At 42.9% G+C, this 16,626-nt stretch overlaps 1 protein-coding gene and 1 long non-coding RNA gene across 3 annotated transcripts in view; both read left to right on the top strand.

The window, feature by feature from the left end:
- Window positions 1–511: 511 nt before the first annotated feature.
- On the top strand, window positions 512–13,818 carry LOC137326906 (uncharacterized). 2 transcript variants are annotated; one of them, XR_010964287.1, is made up of 4 exons: window positions 512–588; window positions 2,479–2,539; window positions 4,522–4,604; window positions 13,768–13,818. It is a non-coding gene; the product is annotated as an uncharacterized lncRNA (long non-coding RNA). The 2 variants fall into 2 exon arrangements; XR_010964286.1 differs by lacking the exon at window positions 512–588 and having other exon boundaries at window positions 2,456–2,539.
- Window position 13,819: 1 nt separating this feature from the next.
- The window catches only part of LOC137326905 (adhesion G-protein coupled receptor G2-like), a 41,831-nt gene continuing 39,024 nt past the window's right edge, over window positions 13,820–16,626 (top strand). Inside the window, exon 1 of the mRNA XM_067992291.1 lies at window positions 13,820–13,954. Within this exon, the coding sequence (XP_067848392.1) occupies window positions 13,830–13,954 (125 nt within the window). The 5' untranslated portion in view covers window positions 13,820–13,829. The remainder of the gene's footprint in view (window positions 13,955–16,626) is intronic.

The raw sequence follows: 16,626 nt of genomic DNA, 5'->3' as shown, positions 1-16,626 counted from the left end.
GATAGTTTTGTGTGGGTATACAATTTAGTTCAGGATAAGCAGATGTGTAAATGCCGGGAGCCAGCTCATGGACACCTGTCTCCTGGAAGGTGATTTAAACAAGTAGCAGCGTAAATGTGATTCTCATCTTAATCCAATCGGCAAATCACCCACAGAAGGCAAGAACAGGACAGGCAAATCATTCTGGGGTTAGGTCAAGATTAGAAACGAAGAGGTTGTCTTTCCGTGGGGGGTTCTCTTGACCGTCTGCTGTAAGTTTGGCGAAAAATCCACAGAAAGCCCGGCTTTCTGTGGATCTTCCACTGAAGTAATGGCAAATGATCGGGAGAATCACCTACGGAAATTCATCCCCTCGTTGTGAGTATAATTTAATCTGAATTACGCGGCACCAGATATAATCACTGCTACAAACTGATATGTTGTAAACTGAAGGAAAATCTTGCTATCTTTTTTTTAGTTCATTCAACTATGAAGCAACGATAAGAGTGAGAAATGAAAGCATTGTCAGTATATGTGAAATCAAAACGTTTTTTAGCGTGTCTGCTGACAATTCCTCTTTAAACTCAAAAACTACAGTCGAGGGAGCAGGTAAGTGTCTCCGAAGCCTTTTGGTAAAGACATTGTAAGTATGGTATGAAACTGGTACTGAGGTATGTCTGACTGGGGCAGGGTGGAAGGGACTGAGCAGCAGGGCCTATAAGGGTGAATGTCATAGTTCAGTCCACAATGTTTCCATCCTGCCCAGTTAACTTACTTGCTTCCAATTAGCTTCAAACACTGAAGTGAGTTCAGTTTTAATTTTTGGCCAATTCTTATACCACAGTTAAGGAGCATATCTACTGACACTTTTACAAAAACCTTTAACATGAATGATTGTTGATTTAAGCAGCCTTCTCCAACTGTTGATTTATTTGACTACTTTCCCTCTTCGGTTTTTTCCTCGCTGAAGATGGTGACTCACGCCCTGGTAAAGCGCAGCTGCCAACAGCTGCCTCCTGGTCGCTCACTCACTCTTCAAAGTGTGAGCCCAGACAATCAAAGTTAACAGATTATTGGATCAGTAGCACATGGTAATTGAACCTGATCATGTCCTTGCCTTTACAACACTTCTCTACTCAGAGAGTGATGAGAATGTGAAACTCGCTACCACATGGAGTATTTGAGGCGAATAGCATAGATGTATTTAAGGGGAAGCTAGGCATGAGGGAGAAAGGAATAGAAGGATATGTTGTTAGGGTAAGATGAAGTAAGGTGGTGAGGAGGCACATGTGGAGAGTAAACACTAGCATAGACCTGTTGGGCTGAATGGCCTGCAAATTTCTATGTATTTCTGTATAACACAAGTCACTGGATAACAGTCAGGAAGGAAATTGCTGATTTTCCCCCTCTCTCTCGTCTAGGGATGCTGGGTCAAATTATAGCTCCCCTACCACTGCCCAGCTGAGATCTCTTTGAAAGGCAGAACAGGCTCTAGGGGCTGAAAGGCCTACTCCTGTGGATCAGATAGTTTAGCAAAGACAGGGATTGAACCTAGGACTGTCCTGGTATGCACACCTTAGCAAATTACTGGTTAGTGAATTTCCAACTGAGCTATTAGGGGAGGCCAATTCTTTGTTTTAAACATGAGTGTTACTGATATAACAAAGGGAACTGCCTGGGAGGAGTTACTGTGCCCTGCACTGAGAGAATTCAGTATCATAGAAATACGATCATTAAATTGGGATGCTTCAGCAACCATGGTATGTCCAATATGTGGGGATATTAATTCAGTCCTCTGAATTTCAGGCTTGGGAATTCCCCTCTAGGCCCAGTTTCCACTGATGTCATCCCCACACACTGTTTAATTATTCAGAACAAAATCCAACAAAAATGAAGGCTCTTAAGGTGAAACATAATTACAACTGTTTTTTTAAAAAGAGGAAGTCTTGCCAAGTGTCTTTTAATTTTTGAAAGTGGTACCGATGGTGAAACTCAGCTTTCAAATGTTATTTTTAAATTAGTTTTTTTGTCAGGTACCCTGCACAAAAGGTAACATTTCTGAGAGCTAGAGTACTAGTAGCTGGAACTGCAGGGGGCTGAATGGTCTTTCCTTGAAAATACATCTATGCATAAAGAATCGTCTTTAAAATAAGGTACGGAGGCTGACAATGCCCAAAACAACTTTACCCCAGGACACTACTATTGCAGAAATCTAATTCTTACACAATGTGAATTGTTTTTATAGTCACAGTCAATCATCTGATTGATTATTGCGATGAATATACCCTATTTTTCATAACCCCCAACATCACTATGGGCTTTATATTTACATATTGTTAACTTAATTTGATTCTTTCCGAGTAGAGATTTAGCCAAGAAAAGGGCAATTAATTGAGTCTTAAATGTGAATATTTCCACACCAAAAAGTGGTTTGAGAATCTAAAAATGGTCACTTGTGTAATACTTTCTGCCTTTAAAATTATGCGGTCTGTTCTACAGATGACACCAATTGCACTTATGTGTGTGAATCAACGGGAGAGTTAACCCCGCCCAGTGACTGGTAGGTAGCAGGAACAGAGAATACTTGACACACAGCCATCACATACAGCTTGGGGTAAATATTACCATCTAACCCTCCTCGCACAGAGATTCACATGAAAGGGAGCAATATCAGGAATTCAGGTGGAGGTCAGTCCATCCAATATGTGAATGGACAGAAGATCATGTGGACTATGAATCAGGCCAGCTGACCTCCTTGCCTGAATTGCCTTTATGTGCTTTCTCCTCCAATTCAAAACTCTGCGACAGGAGAACTAAACCATATGATTTACCCCTTTACCGCATGAGTGAGTTGTGTAGCTCCTAGTCATAACAGTAATGAATGTCATATTCAACAGCTTACCCTCAGATAGTCTATTCATGCCGCACATGTAACATAAAATACAAAGCAAGGGATGTTTCATTTCCAATTTTCATCCTATTGAAAGTGTTCATTCAACCAGTGGACAATATCTTCATGTGTGAGTCTGGACAGTGAATGTCAATAGGCTGTTGAACTAAGGGGAGTATCACAGTCGAACCAAATCCTGTCCAGACCCACCACCCCCACATATACATTTTATAGCAGGGATCACCAGAAAGCGATCAGGAGCAGGAACGCTGGCTATTTCATTTCCCTCACCCACACACTGGGACAATAGTAGCTCTTCCAGTACTGCCGTCAATATTATTGTATTACATTATCAGTGATACAATATAGCCTGGAGAATTATACTTTCTATGTCTGTCTGTAATGCAGGCTTCATCTCTCTCTGGAAGGTTTTGTCTGCCATCTTGAATATCCCTTTGGCAGGGAAAGAAGCTAAGACTAGTTTAAAATTCAACAGATATTTATTAAATTGGTTTTTCAGGCAGCTAATTGGAATTTCTAGATCCCTGTCTTTTTGGAGTTTGGTATTAAAAAAATTCAATAATTTTTATCAGTACTGGTATGTAGAATTACCACAAAACCTGGAACAGCTTCCTTCCCTCAGGCCCTTCCCAAACCATTGACTTAAAACACACTTATTTTGCATTGAGTCCCAGAGATAGCAGTTTACACTGACACAAGAAGAAGATATATTTAAATATACTGGGCCTGAAAAGCACGAGGCCATCCATCCCACTGTAAGTGCCAGGATGTGCCTGCCTGTGACCTCTGGAGCTGAACCTGCCAACGGTTGAGGGATCAGGGAGGTCACTTGAATTGAGTAATTGGGGCAGGTGCCCACACCACTAGGGGCATATCTTGGGTGCCCACCTGTTGGAGGAGGCCTTAAAATGCAGCCGTGTGTCTGCTCCTGGTGGGGGGAGGCTTTTGGCAACCCCTCCCCCTCTGCAAAGATACCTGCAGTGTCCCATCAGCCCTCTTTATTAACGGGGCAAAAAATAATCATCCTACCTCTTCAGTGGTCTGAGCCTAGATGCCCAGGTGGTGCCCACATCCACCGGATTGCAGGCTGGGATGCCTGGCCTCACTCAGCATACTGGCCTGCTGCTCCTCTGCCAGGCTGGGGACAAGGAAGCTGCCAGCCTTGCAATCCCTGCTCCCCCCAGCCATGCCCTTTCTTATGCCACTGATCCTGATTGGGGAGGGTGGGGACTCCACCTGCAACGAGAGCCCATGGAAGCTGCGTGATAGGCCAGGACTCAGTATATCTAATTCTTGGCCCTTTCACCGTATTCCCACTGGACTTACATCAGGAATGCTCCGGAGGAGCCGTCAATTTTAGCCTATACTATTATTGGAAAGTTAGAATTGTGTCTGGGACTGAGTGAAGTAGGAAAACAAGGTATGAGGGACGTGATGTAAAGAATGGAGGTCTGGGGAAAATAAGGCCGAGATGGGGATCAGGGTTGGACAATATAGAGGAGAGGAGGATCAGTGATCTGTAGCACCTTTAATAAGATGACTTAAAAGGCTAATTGGAATTCTGTCTTACATTCTTTACTTAGTCCCTCCCGCTCAGTCTTCTCACTGTGTACTTTTTCTTCCTGTGGCAGCTTTCTCAATGAATCAATGTGGCTTTCGGCATCTGCACAAAATATTTGTGTTTCTGGCTCTACCAACGACTCAATCACTGCAGGTGAGTATCAGTGATTTAATGGTGATCGAATGGTGTCTCTTACAACATGCACAAGTTATGAATATTCATTACTGAGAAAGGACAGGCTTACACATTTATTTATGTGAAGACTGAAGAGGCATAAAGACTCATGAAAACCTTGATAATAAGTTTTATTAAAAAGATTTTCTTCACCTGGATTTGGGAAGAAGCAGAAAGGAAGTTCTGTTTCTGACAATGATCTTACTGTCCGTCCTTGTAGAATTAGTATAATAGCCATAATTAGCAACATGAACTCAACTACTCACCTGATGGTTGTGAAATATTTATCCATATTCTATTATAAATTGTAATGAGGTAATAATTTGATCCAGTGAGATATTCCGTATTCCCACTGTAAATCCTGTTAACACAATATCAGGGGAAGAGTTGAATAAGGTAACTCAATTTTTCTAATGAGGACTGTGACAGGTATTAAGAATTGTTTAATTCTCCCTGCTGTGTTGTAAGAGCTACCTCCCATCACTCTACATATAAAATAATTACAGTTTTATTTAACTTAAATTGTGATCACAGAGCTAGAGGACATGATATCAACATTGGCAAAATTCCATTGCCCTCCCTTCACTCCAACTAGAAGACATATGAATACACACCAGATCAGATGAAATGCTTTTGATGAGTAATCGTGGATATGAAGGTTATTAAGATAAATATTGACACAGATGATTAAATCCTGTATGAAATACCATGACTCGGGTCTTGTGGCAATCATGGGAAGACCGACTGTGAAATGCAATATTCCAGAATCAAATAATGTAGATTGCATGTTATAAAAGGAAAAAGAAAGGAAGACTTGCATTTATATAGCATCTTTCACCACCTCAGGACGTCCCATAGTGCTTTACATACAATTAAGTACTTTTAAAGTCTGTTGTAATGGAGGAAACGCAGCAGCCATTTGCGCACAGGAAGGTCCCACAAACAGCAATGAGATAATGATCAGATAATCTGTTTTTTAGTGATGTTGGTTGAGGGATAAATATTGGTCAGGACACCGGGGAGAACTCTCCTGCTCTTCTTCAAAATAGTACCATGGGATCTTTTACGTCCACCTGAGAGGGCGTAAAAGGGGCTGCTCTTTCAAAACTGAGATGAGGAGAAACTTCTTCACTCAGAGGGTGGTAGGTCTGTGGAATTTGCTGCCCCAGGAAGCTGTGGAAGCTACATCATTAGATAAATTTAAAACAGAAATAGACAGTTTCCTAGAAGTAAAGGGAATTAGGGGTTATGGGGAGCGGGCAGGAAATTGGACATGAAGCTGAGTTCGGATCGGTCAATGCCCTGTGGGTGGCGGAGAGGGCCCAGGGGCTATGTGGCCGGGTCCTGCTCCGACTTCTTGTGTTCTTTAGATTTGTGGTTGGGATCAGATCAGCCATGATCTTATTGAATGGCGGAGCAGGCTCGAGGGGCCGATTGGCCTACTCCTGCTCCAATTTCTTATGTTCTTATGTTCTTATGGCAGACGGGACCTCGGTTTAACTTTTCATCCAAAAAATGGCACCTTCGACAGTGCAGCACTGCACTAGAGTAGCAGCCTGGATTATGGGCTCAAATCTCTGGAGGGGGGTTTGAAACCACAACCTTTTGACTCAGAGGTGAGAGTGCCACCAACTGAACCACAGCTGACAGCTAAGGTAAGGATGACAATGAAGTTTAGGGGTTGGGTGAAGGGGAGAGTTGGGTGGGGGATTTAGATGTGTGAAGATCACAACAGAGACAGAAAGATTATCTTTGAGGTGATTAATTCACATGGATGTTAGTTACAACCTTCCTTCAGGGTTGGTTACTTAGCTGAAATAGCACGATCTATTTTTAGTTTTGTTATAAAGTACATAATTGAAATACGTAGGGACTCTTATGGTTTAGAGATTACTGTTTGCAGTATTAACGGGTGAATACTTTGTTTGCATGGAATTCCTTTTAGTGGAGGCTCAATTGTTTGGTTAAATATTGGACAGATTAATTTGCAGCCTTTATGTGACATTTTGATAACCAGTTAGTATGCATTGTCAAACTCTAAGGTCAAAGGCATCACAGATAATATGAGTTAAATCATTGTGGATTAACTTATCATTTTGAAGAGTTGTTTCAGGACCTTAGATTTAATCTCATTTCATCTTAAGCGCCTTTTATACAATTCACGCCAATTCACATCTTGCACGCAGCAAGCAATGGGGAAAGCAGCAGTTTAGCACAAAGTGTAAAGCAGTTAGGTAGCACGAAATGTTTGGACAGTAGCCAGTAATAGCTTGTTTAAACAAAAACACAAAATACTAGAAACACTCAGCAAGTCAGCCACAGCACCTGTGGAGAGAAATGGAGTTGATGTTTCAGGCACTGTCTTTTCATCAGAACAGATTGGTTTAATGCAGTGCTGAATGTTCACTTGCTTAATGTGTAAATAGCAGCACCAAGTGGACAAAGAAAGAATAGCAACACCTACCAAGCACAAACTGATCGGGAATAATAGTAGCTTAATGTACATTTATTATTATTCCTGGTAGAGAACTTTATTTTTCAGTTTACTATTATATAATTTTTCTAAAAACTTGCTGCTTTCTCCAATTAACCCCCTCCCCTCCTAACTCCTGTTGGGGTAAAGTTCACATCGATACGCAGCTGAAACCACTTTACATAAATGTCTTGTAAGTCACTTCCCGTTCTCAAATGCAGTCCATTCACCACACGAGTTAGGAATTCACTTGGAGTCTGAAATCTGAATCCAATTTATATCTGAAATGGACCAGGATTTGGTAATCCAGGTCAGATTTGCTGTGTACCTTTCTTTTCATCTCTGAAATCAAAAAGGACATCCTGGCTGGGACCCTCACCCACTTACGGGCAGAGCTGGGGCGGGCAGGGTCGGAGGATTGGACAGAGACGTCCTCTGCCACATCCCTGCCCATTTGGCCAACCGCTGGATGTCTTCAATACGCACACCCGTATATTTCAATATATACGAACGTACAAAACTGACGGACAGGAAAAGACCAGCTGGTGCATCAAGCCTGCCTCGCACCATGGTGGCTGGACCGCCGTGACTAAACACTGCTTCCTTCTCCAACCCCTCTCCTGAGAGGAGCAAAATAAACAGAGAAATGACCACTCCACTCCGACCCCCTCAGGCGATCGACACCAGTCCAGGAGATCACGTGCAACCAGTGTTATTTATATACCTTCTATATGATGTGATCCCTGCCCCAGTCAAGAACTGGTCCAGCCCCACCACACCAGCCTGCAATGTATTCCAGAGACTCATTATTATCTGGGAAAAGAAGAACCACACAACATCCACTTTACTCCTAGTTTAAACTCATGCCCCCGGTTCTCTCCAATCGGTTAAACTGGAATAATCTATCAATAGGAACGCTATTGAGCCCTTTAATTATTTCATAGACCTCTATCAGGTCTCCTCTGAAATAAATGGACACAAGATCCCTGAGCCTATCTGAGGAATATATCATTTGTGCCATACTAATGCCGAGGACATTTGTCCATCTCTGGAGTCCTGCAAAGCCACGGCAGGACATGAAGTGCATTTAATTTTTGTATTCATGGAATCGCCAGGATAAAATGGCCGGGCCACTTCCAATCTGTCGCCATCCTCACTGCGGTCTACTCGAATTACAAATGCAGGAAAATATGGAGGAACTTATCGACGGCGGGGTCGGCGGGCTAGATGGCTAAATTGATGGTCTATGTTGCCGATTTTACAGGAAACCCGGGCCGTAATGTTTTGCCAGCAGCTCAGAGGCCACCAATAGTGAAATTCTCCAGAACCTGCCGCAGCAGAATTCAGCTTCGACTCTGACTGAACTCCCCAGTGGAGGTCGGGCAGCCCACCAGCAGAGACTTGAGCACAAAATCTGGGCTGACTCTCCAGCACAGTACTGAGGGAGTACTCAATGGCACTATTTCAAAGAAGAGCAGGGGAGTTCTCCTGGTGTCCTAGCCAATATTTATCCCTCAACTAACAACACCAAAACAGATAATCTGCTCATTATCTCGTTGCTGTTTGTGGGACCTTGCTTTGCACAAATTGGCTGCTTGCGTTTCCTACATTATGTCAGTGACTGCTCATCAAAAGTACTTCAGTGTCTGTAAAGTGCTTGTTCTGAGGTCATGAAAGGTACTATATAAATGCAAGTCTTTCTTTCTTTAAGTTGATGGACACGAGGCCATAAGGTCAGTAGCACATCCTCATTGCAGGTGAATGTGCCACTTACACTGGAGATGCATCTCAATTTATTGTAGTCTATTCGACCCTTTAGGCTGGTGGTTATGAGTCCAACAGCTCCGAGGTCACCGGTACCATTAGATTCCAGGGCCTGCCACAACAAAACCTGGGTCTGGTGGTGGCATGAATCCCTGGTGATCAGGGAGAAGCTCTTCATTTTGGTCCCTTTGAATCCAAATTCCAGTTTTATCCAACTGATGATCCTTCCCCCACCCCCCTGCCCCACCTACAGGTTGTATAGATGAATGCCTTTCAATTATTCCTTTGTTCTGTACAATCATAGAATCATAGAAAATTTACGGCACAGAAGGAGGCCATTCGGCCCATCGTGTCCGCGCCGGCTGAGAAACAAGCCACCTAGCCTAATCTCACTTTCCCGCATTTGGTTCGTAGCCCTGCAGGTCACAGCTCTTCAGGTGCACATCCAGGTATTTTTAAATGAGTTGAGGGTTTCTGCCTCTACCACCCTCACAGGCAGTGAGTTCCAGGCCTCCACCACCCTCTGGGTGAAAATATTTTTCCTAATTTCTGCTCTAATCCTTCTATCAATCACTTTAAATTTATGCCCCCTGGTTATTGACCCCCTCCGCTAAGGGAAATAGGTCCTTCCTATCCACTTTATCTCGGCCCCTCATCATTTTGTACACCTCAATTAAATCACCACTCAGCCTCCTCTGTTCCAAAGAAAACAATCTCAGCCTATCCAATCTGTCATCATAGCTAAAATTCTCCAGTCCTGGCAACATCCTCGTAAATCTCCTCTGCACCCTCTCTAGTGCAATTACATTTTTCCTGTAATGTGGTGACCAGAACTGTGCGCAGTACTCAAGCTGTGTTTTATACAGTTCCAGCATAACATCCCTGCTTTTATATTCTATTGTAAACAATTTTACAACACCAAGTTATAGTCCAGCAATTTTATTTTAAATTCACAAGCTTTCGGAGGCTTCTTCCTTCGTCAGGTGAACGATGTGAAAATGAAATCCTCGAAATGAAATCGCATTTATAATTCACAGAACAATGCTTGGTGAGTACAGACAGTTTTTTCAACTGCCCGTTGCCAAGGCAATCAGTGTGCAGACAGACAGGTGTTACCTGCCAGGTCTCACAGAATATACAAATCACCAAAAAAAAACAACAAAAAAAAACAGAGATAGAGAGGTAGAAACATAGAAAAGACAGCAACTGACCCGTTATATTAAAAACAGATAACATTTGTTAGCTGGTGGGGTAACGTGTAGTGTGACATGAACCCAAGATCCCGGTTGAGGCCGTCCTCATGGGTGCGGAACTTGGCTATCAATTTCTGCTCGACGATTTTGCGTTGTCGTGTGTCTTGAAGGCCGCCTTGGAGTACGCTTACCCGAAGGTCGGTGGATGAATGTCCATGACTGCTGAAGTGTTCCCCGACTGGGAGGGAACCCTCTTGTTTGGCGATTGTTGCGCGGTGTCCGTTCATCCGTTGTCGCAGCGTCTGCATGGTCTCGCCAATGTACCATGCTCTGGGGCATCCTTTCCTGCAACGTATGAGGTAGACAACGTTGGCCGAGTCACAGGAGTATGAACCATGCACCTGGTGGGTGGTGTCCTCTCGTGTGATGGTGGTGTCTGTGTCGATGATCTGGCATGTCTTGCAGAGGTTACCGTGGCAGGGTTGTGTGGTGTCGTGGACGCTGTTCTCTTGAAAGTTAGGTAATTTGCTGCAAACGATGGTCTGTTTGAGGTTGGGTGGCTGTTTAAAGGTGAGTAGTGGAGGTGTGGGGATGGCCATAGCGAGGTGTTTGTCCTCATTGATGACATGTTGAAGGCTGCGGAGAACATGGCGTAGTTTCTCCGCTCCGGGGAAGTACTGGACGACAAAGGGTACTCTGTTGGTTGCGTCCCGTGTTAGTCTCCTGAGGAGGTCTATGTGATTTTTTGCTGTGGCCCGTCGGAACTGTCGATCGATGAGTCGAGCGTCATATCCCGTTCTTACTAGGGCGTCTTTCAGCGTCTGTAGGTGTCCATCGCGTTCCTCCTCGTCTGAGCAGACCCTGTGTATTCGCAGGGCCTGTCCATAGGGGATGGCCTCTTTGACGTGGTTAGGGTGGAAGCTGGAAAAGTGGAGCATCGTGAGGTTGTCCGTGGGCTTGCGGTAGAGTGAGGTGCTGAGGTGCCCGTCTTTGATGGAGATTCGTGTGTCCAAGAAAGAAACTGATTCTGAGGAGTAGTCCATGGTGAGCTTGATGGCGGGATGGAACTTGTTGATGTTATCGTGTAGTCTCTTTAGTGATTCCTTGCCGTGGGTCCATAGAAAGAAAATGTCGTCGATGTATCTGGTGTATAGTGTTGGTTGGAGGTCTTGTCCAGTGAAGAAGTCCTGCTCGAACTTGTGCATGAAAATGTTGGCGTATTGGGGTGCGAATTTGGTCCCCATGGCTGTTCCGTGTGTTTGGGTAAAGAACTGGTTATCGAAGGTGAAGACATTGTGATCCAGGATGAAGCGGATGAGTTGTAGGATGGCGTCCGATGATTGGCTGTTGTTGGTGTTGAGTATTGATGCTGTCGCAGCGATGCCGTCATCGTGGGAGATACTGGTGTATAGTGCCGAGACGTCCATCGTGGTGAGAAGTGTTCCTGGTTCAACTGGTATATTCTATGCCTAGGCTAATAAAGGAAAGCATTCCATATGCCTTCTTAACCACCTTATCCACCTGTCCTGCTACCTTCGGGGACCTGTGGACATGCACTCCAAGGTCCCTCACTTCCTCTACACCTTTCAGTGTCCCCCCATTTATTGTGTATTCCCTTGCCTTGTTTGCTCTCCCAAAATGCATCACCTCACACTTCTCTGGATTGAACTCCATTTGCCACTTTTCTGCCCATCTGACCAGTCTATCGATATCTTCCTGCAGTCTACAGCTTTCCTCCTCACTATCAACCACACAGCCTATCTTTGCGTCATCCGCAAATTTCTTAATCATGCCCCCTACGTTTAAGTCCAAATCGTTAATGTATACCACAAAAAGCAAAGGACCTAGTACTGAGCCCTGCGGCACCCCACTGGAAACAGCTTTCCAGTCACAAAAACATCCGTCGACCATTACCCTTTGCTTCCTGCCACTGAGCCAATTTTGGATCCAATTTGCCACATTTACTTTTTTGACCAATCTGCCACGTGGGACCTTGTCAAAAGCCTTGCTAAAATCCATGTAGACTACATCAATTGCACTACCCTCATCGATCCTCCTTGTCACCTCCTCGAAATATTCAATCAAGTTAGTCAGACACGACCTTCCCTTAACAAACCCGTGCTGACTGCCCTTGATTAGTCCGTGTCTTTCTAAGTGACAGTTTATCCTGTCCCTCAGAATTGATTCCAATAATTTTCCCACCACCGAGGTTAGGCTGACTGGCCTGTAATTACTCGGTCTATCCTTTGCTCCCTTTTGAAACAACGGTACAATGTTAGCAGTCCTCCAATCCTCCAGCACTACGCCTGTATCCAGTGAAGTTTGGAAAATGATTGTTAAAGCCGCCACTATTTCCTCCCTGGCTTCTTTTAACAGCCTGGGATACATTTCATCCGGCCCTGGTGATTTATCCACTTTCAAAGATGCTAATCCCCTTAATACTTCCTCTCTCACTATGTTTATCCCATCCAATATTTCACACTCCTCCTCCTTAACATCAATCCCTGTATCATCCCTCTCCTTTGTGAAGACAGATGCAAAGTATTCATTAAGAACCATACCCACATCTTTTGCCTCCACACATAGGTTACCTTTTTGTTCTCTAATAGGCCCTACTCTTTCCTTAGTTATCCTCTTGCTCTTAATGTTTTTATAAAACATCTTTGAGTTTTCTTTGATTTTACCTGCTAATATATTTTCATGCCCTCTCTTTGCTTTCCTAATTTCCTTTTTAACTTCACCCCTGCACTTTCTATACTCCTCTAAGCTTTCCGCAGTATTGAGTTCCCGGTGTCTATCCTAGGCTTTCTTTTTCTGCCTTATCTTACCCTGAATGCTTCTTGACATCCAGGTGGCTCTAGATTTGGCAGCCCCTCCCGCTTTCTTTGTGGGAGCATGTTTACCCTGAACCCCTTGAATCACCCCTTTAAATGTCTCCCACTGCTCTGACATTGATTTACCTTCAACTTCTCCGTTTAGTAAAATTGGCCTTTCCCCAATTGAAAACTTTAACTCCTGCTCTGTAGGTTATATGTCAGTTGATGGTTCATCATTTCGTAAACCATTGCCGACTCTCCAGTTTTTATTTCCAGAAATAGCAGCACAAGTATTTTACTATGCAAAATGGTAAATCTGTGCAACAAGAGTATCTTGTACCTGAACTGCAGAAGGTTTCAAGTTTAGGCCTTCAGTGCATTACCATATGAATTCTCCAGCTATCATTTTGAACTGACTTTGAGCTTTTATAGAGAAAGCACCCAAAAAAGATCAAAAAGTCTTGAATGGCTTACAAAAAAACCTTGCTGAATTTGGAGACACATATACGCAGTAAGAGGCTATTCACTGATACAATGTTGGGAGGCCTATGAGTGGATCCTATGAGTGTAGCAAGGTCCATTCCATAATTTATCATACTAAAGGTACATCTGGAACCGCAATTTCTTTTCATAAAACCAGTTGTTGGAAGCCCTGTGGAGGTAGAGATTTGCAAATTCATAAATCTTCATTTATGTCGTATTTTTGGTGCAGTAACATTTATTTATTTAGTGATTAGGTTGTGAAGGGGTCTTCCAGTTCTACTTTGTTCTATTGAAAATGCAATGCATCTCAATACTTTGTTGCCCGGGACAGATGCATTTTATTATTAGTCAATGGAACGCTATGGGATGTGTTATAAAATTCCGTCATCATTCCATTCTCTTTTTAACCGCAGATGAACTGCAGAACCTTTCAGAAAATACTGCGGAGTTGACTGCCTCTGTCGTGGCTTTTATCATGTCCCAAATGGAAGAGATTTTGGAAAAGGCGAATGTAGACGAGGCGCTCGCAGGAAAACTCATTAACATTGTAAGCAACCTCCTCAACGCCTCCGCTGCTGTTGTTGCTTCATTTTCCACAAGGTAAGTTCGAATAACAATAACAACTTGCATTTATATACCGCCTTTCACATAGTAAAATGTCCCAAGGCACTTCACAGGGGCGTATTCAGACAAAATTTGACACCGAGCCACGTGAGGAGATATTAGGACAGGTGACCAAAAGCTCGGTCAAAGAGGTAGGTTTTAAGGAGAGAGAGGTAGAGAGGCGGAGAGGTTTGGGGAGGGAATTGCAGAGCATAAGACCTAGGCAGCTGAAGGCACGGCTGCCAATGGTGGAGCGAGTAAAATCGGGGATGTGCAAGAGGCAAGAATTGGAAGAGCGCAAAGCTCTCGGAGGGTTGTAGGGCTGGAGGAGATTACAGAGACAGGGAGGGGTGAGGCCATGGAGAGATTTGAACACAAGGATGTGAATTTTAAATTCGAGGCGTTGCTGGGCCGAGAGCCAATGTAGGTCAGCCAGCACAGGGGTGATGGGGGAATGGTTCTTGGTGTGAGTTAGGATACAGGCAGCAGAGTTTTGGATAAGCTGAGTTTTGAATGTAGTTTATTTATATATTTACCACATCTCAGGTTTGGGGGTTGGTGGTTGGGGTACATTGTGCCTATTTACAACAAGGTGCAACTCCTGTGCTGTCATCTAATTTTGTACTTTGATGGCCAAGTATCTAGATTTGGTGAAGCAATAACACAAGTAGGTTTATTATTATTTATTTCATATTTAGGTGTTAAACTGGAAATAAGCTTAAGCTCCAGAAACCCATTCAGCATCTGTTTATATTTTTGGGGATGTATTTTTGCTGGCTGGTAAACTGTAAAATTAAAAAACAAAATTGTAAGAATAAATCAGGAGAGTTCCACCATGAATGTTCCATGGAAGACCAGAAAAAAGGAGGTCTCTGTTCTGTAGGGCAGAGGTCAATGGGAGTCCTCTGACTGATGTCACCCGAAGTACAAATAGACTGCCTAAAATTATACACTGCTATGAAGAAGTCTGTAGATAAGAACATCCTGAACTCAGTGAGTAGACGCCTATGGAAGAATGGGACTATGCACCTATTGAAATCTGTGACTAGGCACTTATTGAAGTAAGTGAACAGGCACATACTGGGTTCTGTGAGTAGGCATCTATTGAACTCAGTGATTAGATACCTATTAAACTCAGTGAGTGGATATCTATTAAACTCAGTGAGTGGATATCTATTGAACTCAGTGAGTGGATATCTATTAAACTCAGTGAGTGGATATCTATTGAACTCAGTGAGTGGATATCTATTGAACTCAGTGATTAGATACCTAATAAACTCAGTGAGTGGATATCTATTGAACTCAGTGAGTGGATATCTATTGAACTCTGTGAGTGGATATCTATTGAACTCAGTGATTAAATACCTATTAAACTCAGCGAGTGGATATCTATCGAACTCTGTGAGTGGATATCTATTGAACACTGTGAGTGGATATCTATTGAACACTGTGAGTGGATATCTATTGAACACTGTGAGTGGATATCTATTGAACACTGTGAGTGGATATCTATTGAACTCAGTGAGTGGATATCTATTGAACACTGTGAGTGGATATCTATTGAACACTGTGAGTGGATATCTATTGAACTCAGTGAGTGGATATCTATTGAACTCTGTGTGGATATCTATTGAACTCTGTGACTACGCATCTATTGAACTCAGTGAGTGGATATCTATTGAATACTGTGAGTGGATATCTATTGAACTCAGTGTGTGGATATCTATTGAACGCTGTGACTAGGCATCTATTGAACACTGTGTGTGGATATCTATTGAACTCAGTGAGTGGATATCTATTGAACACTGTGAGTGGATATCTATTGAACTCAGTGAGTGGATATCTATTGAACTCAGTGAGTGGATATCTATTGAACACTGTGAGTGGATATCTATTGAACACTGTGAGTGGATATCTATTGAACTCTGTGAGTGGATATCTATTGAACACTGTGAGTGGATATCTATTGAACTCAGTGAGTGGATATCTATTGAACTCAGTGAGTGGATATCTATTGAACTCAGTGAGTGGATATCTATTGAACACTGTGAGTGGATATCTATTGAACTCAGTGAGTGGATATCTATTGAACTCAGTGAGTGGATATCTATTGAACTCAGTGAGTGGATATCTATTGAACTCTGTGAGTGGATATCTATTGAACTCAGTGAGTGGATATCTATTGAACTCAGTGATTAGATACCTAATAAACTCAGTGAGTGGATATCTATTGAACTCAGTGAGTGGATATCTATTGAACACTGTGAGTGGATATCTATTGAACACTGTGAGTGGATATCTATTGAACTCAGTGAGTGGATATCTATTGAACACTGTGAGTGGATATCTATTGAACACTGTGAGTGGATATCTATTGAACTCAGTGAGTGGATATCTATTGAACTCTGTGTGGATATCTATTGAACTCTGTGACTACGCATCTATTGAACTCAGTGAGTGGATATCTATTGAATACTGTGAGTGGATATCTATTGAACTCAGTGTGTGGATATCTATTGAACGCTGTGACTAGGCATCTATTGAACACTGTGTGTGGATATCTATTGAACTCAGTGAGTGGATATCTATTGAACACTGTGAGTGGATATCTATTGAACTCAGTGAGTGGATATCTATTGAACTCAGTGAGTGGATATCTATTGAACACT

Source organism: Heptranchias perlo, chromosome 11 (assembly GCF_035084215.1).
Source record: "Heptranchias perlo isolate sHepPer1 chromosome 11, sHepPer1.hap1, whole genome shotgun sequence".
Taxonomy (NCBI): domain Eukaryota; kingdom Metazoa; phylum Chordata; class Chondrichthyes; order Hexanchiformes; family Hexanchidae; genus Heptranchias; species Heptranchias perlo.
Note: the sequence above shows the minus strand (reverse complement) of the source record. Positions and strands in the feature narration are given on the sequence as shown.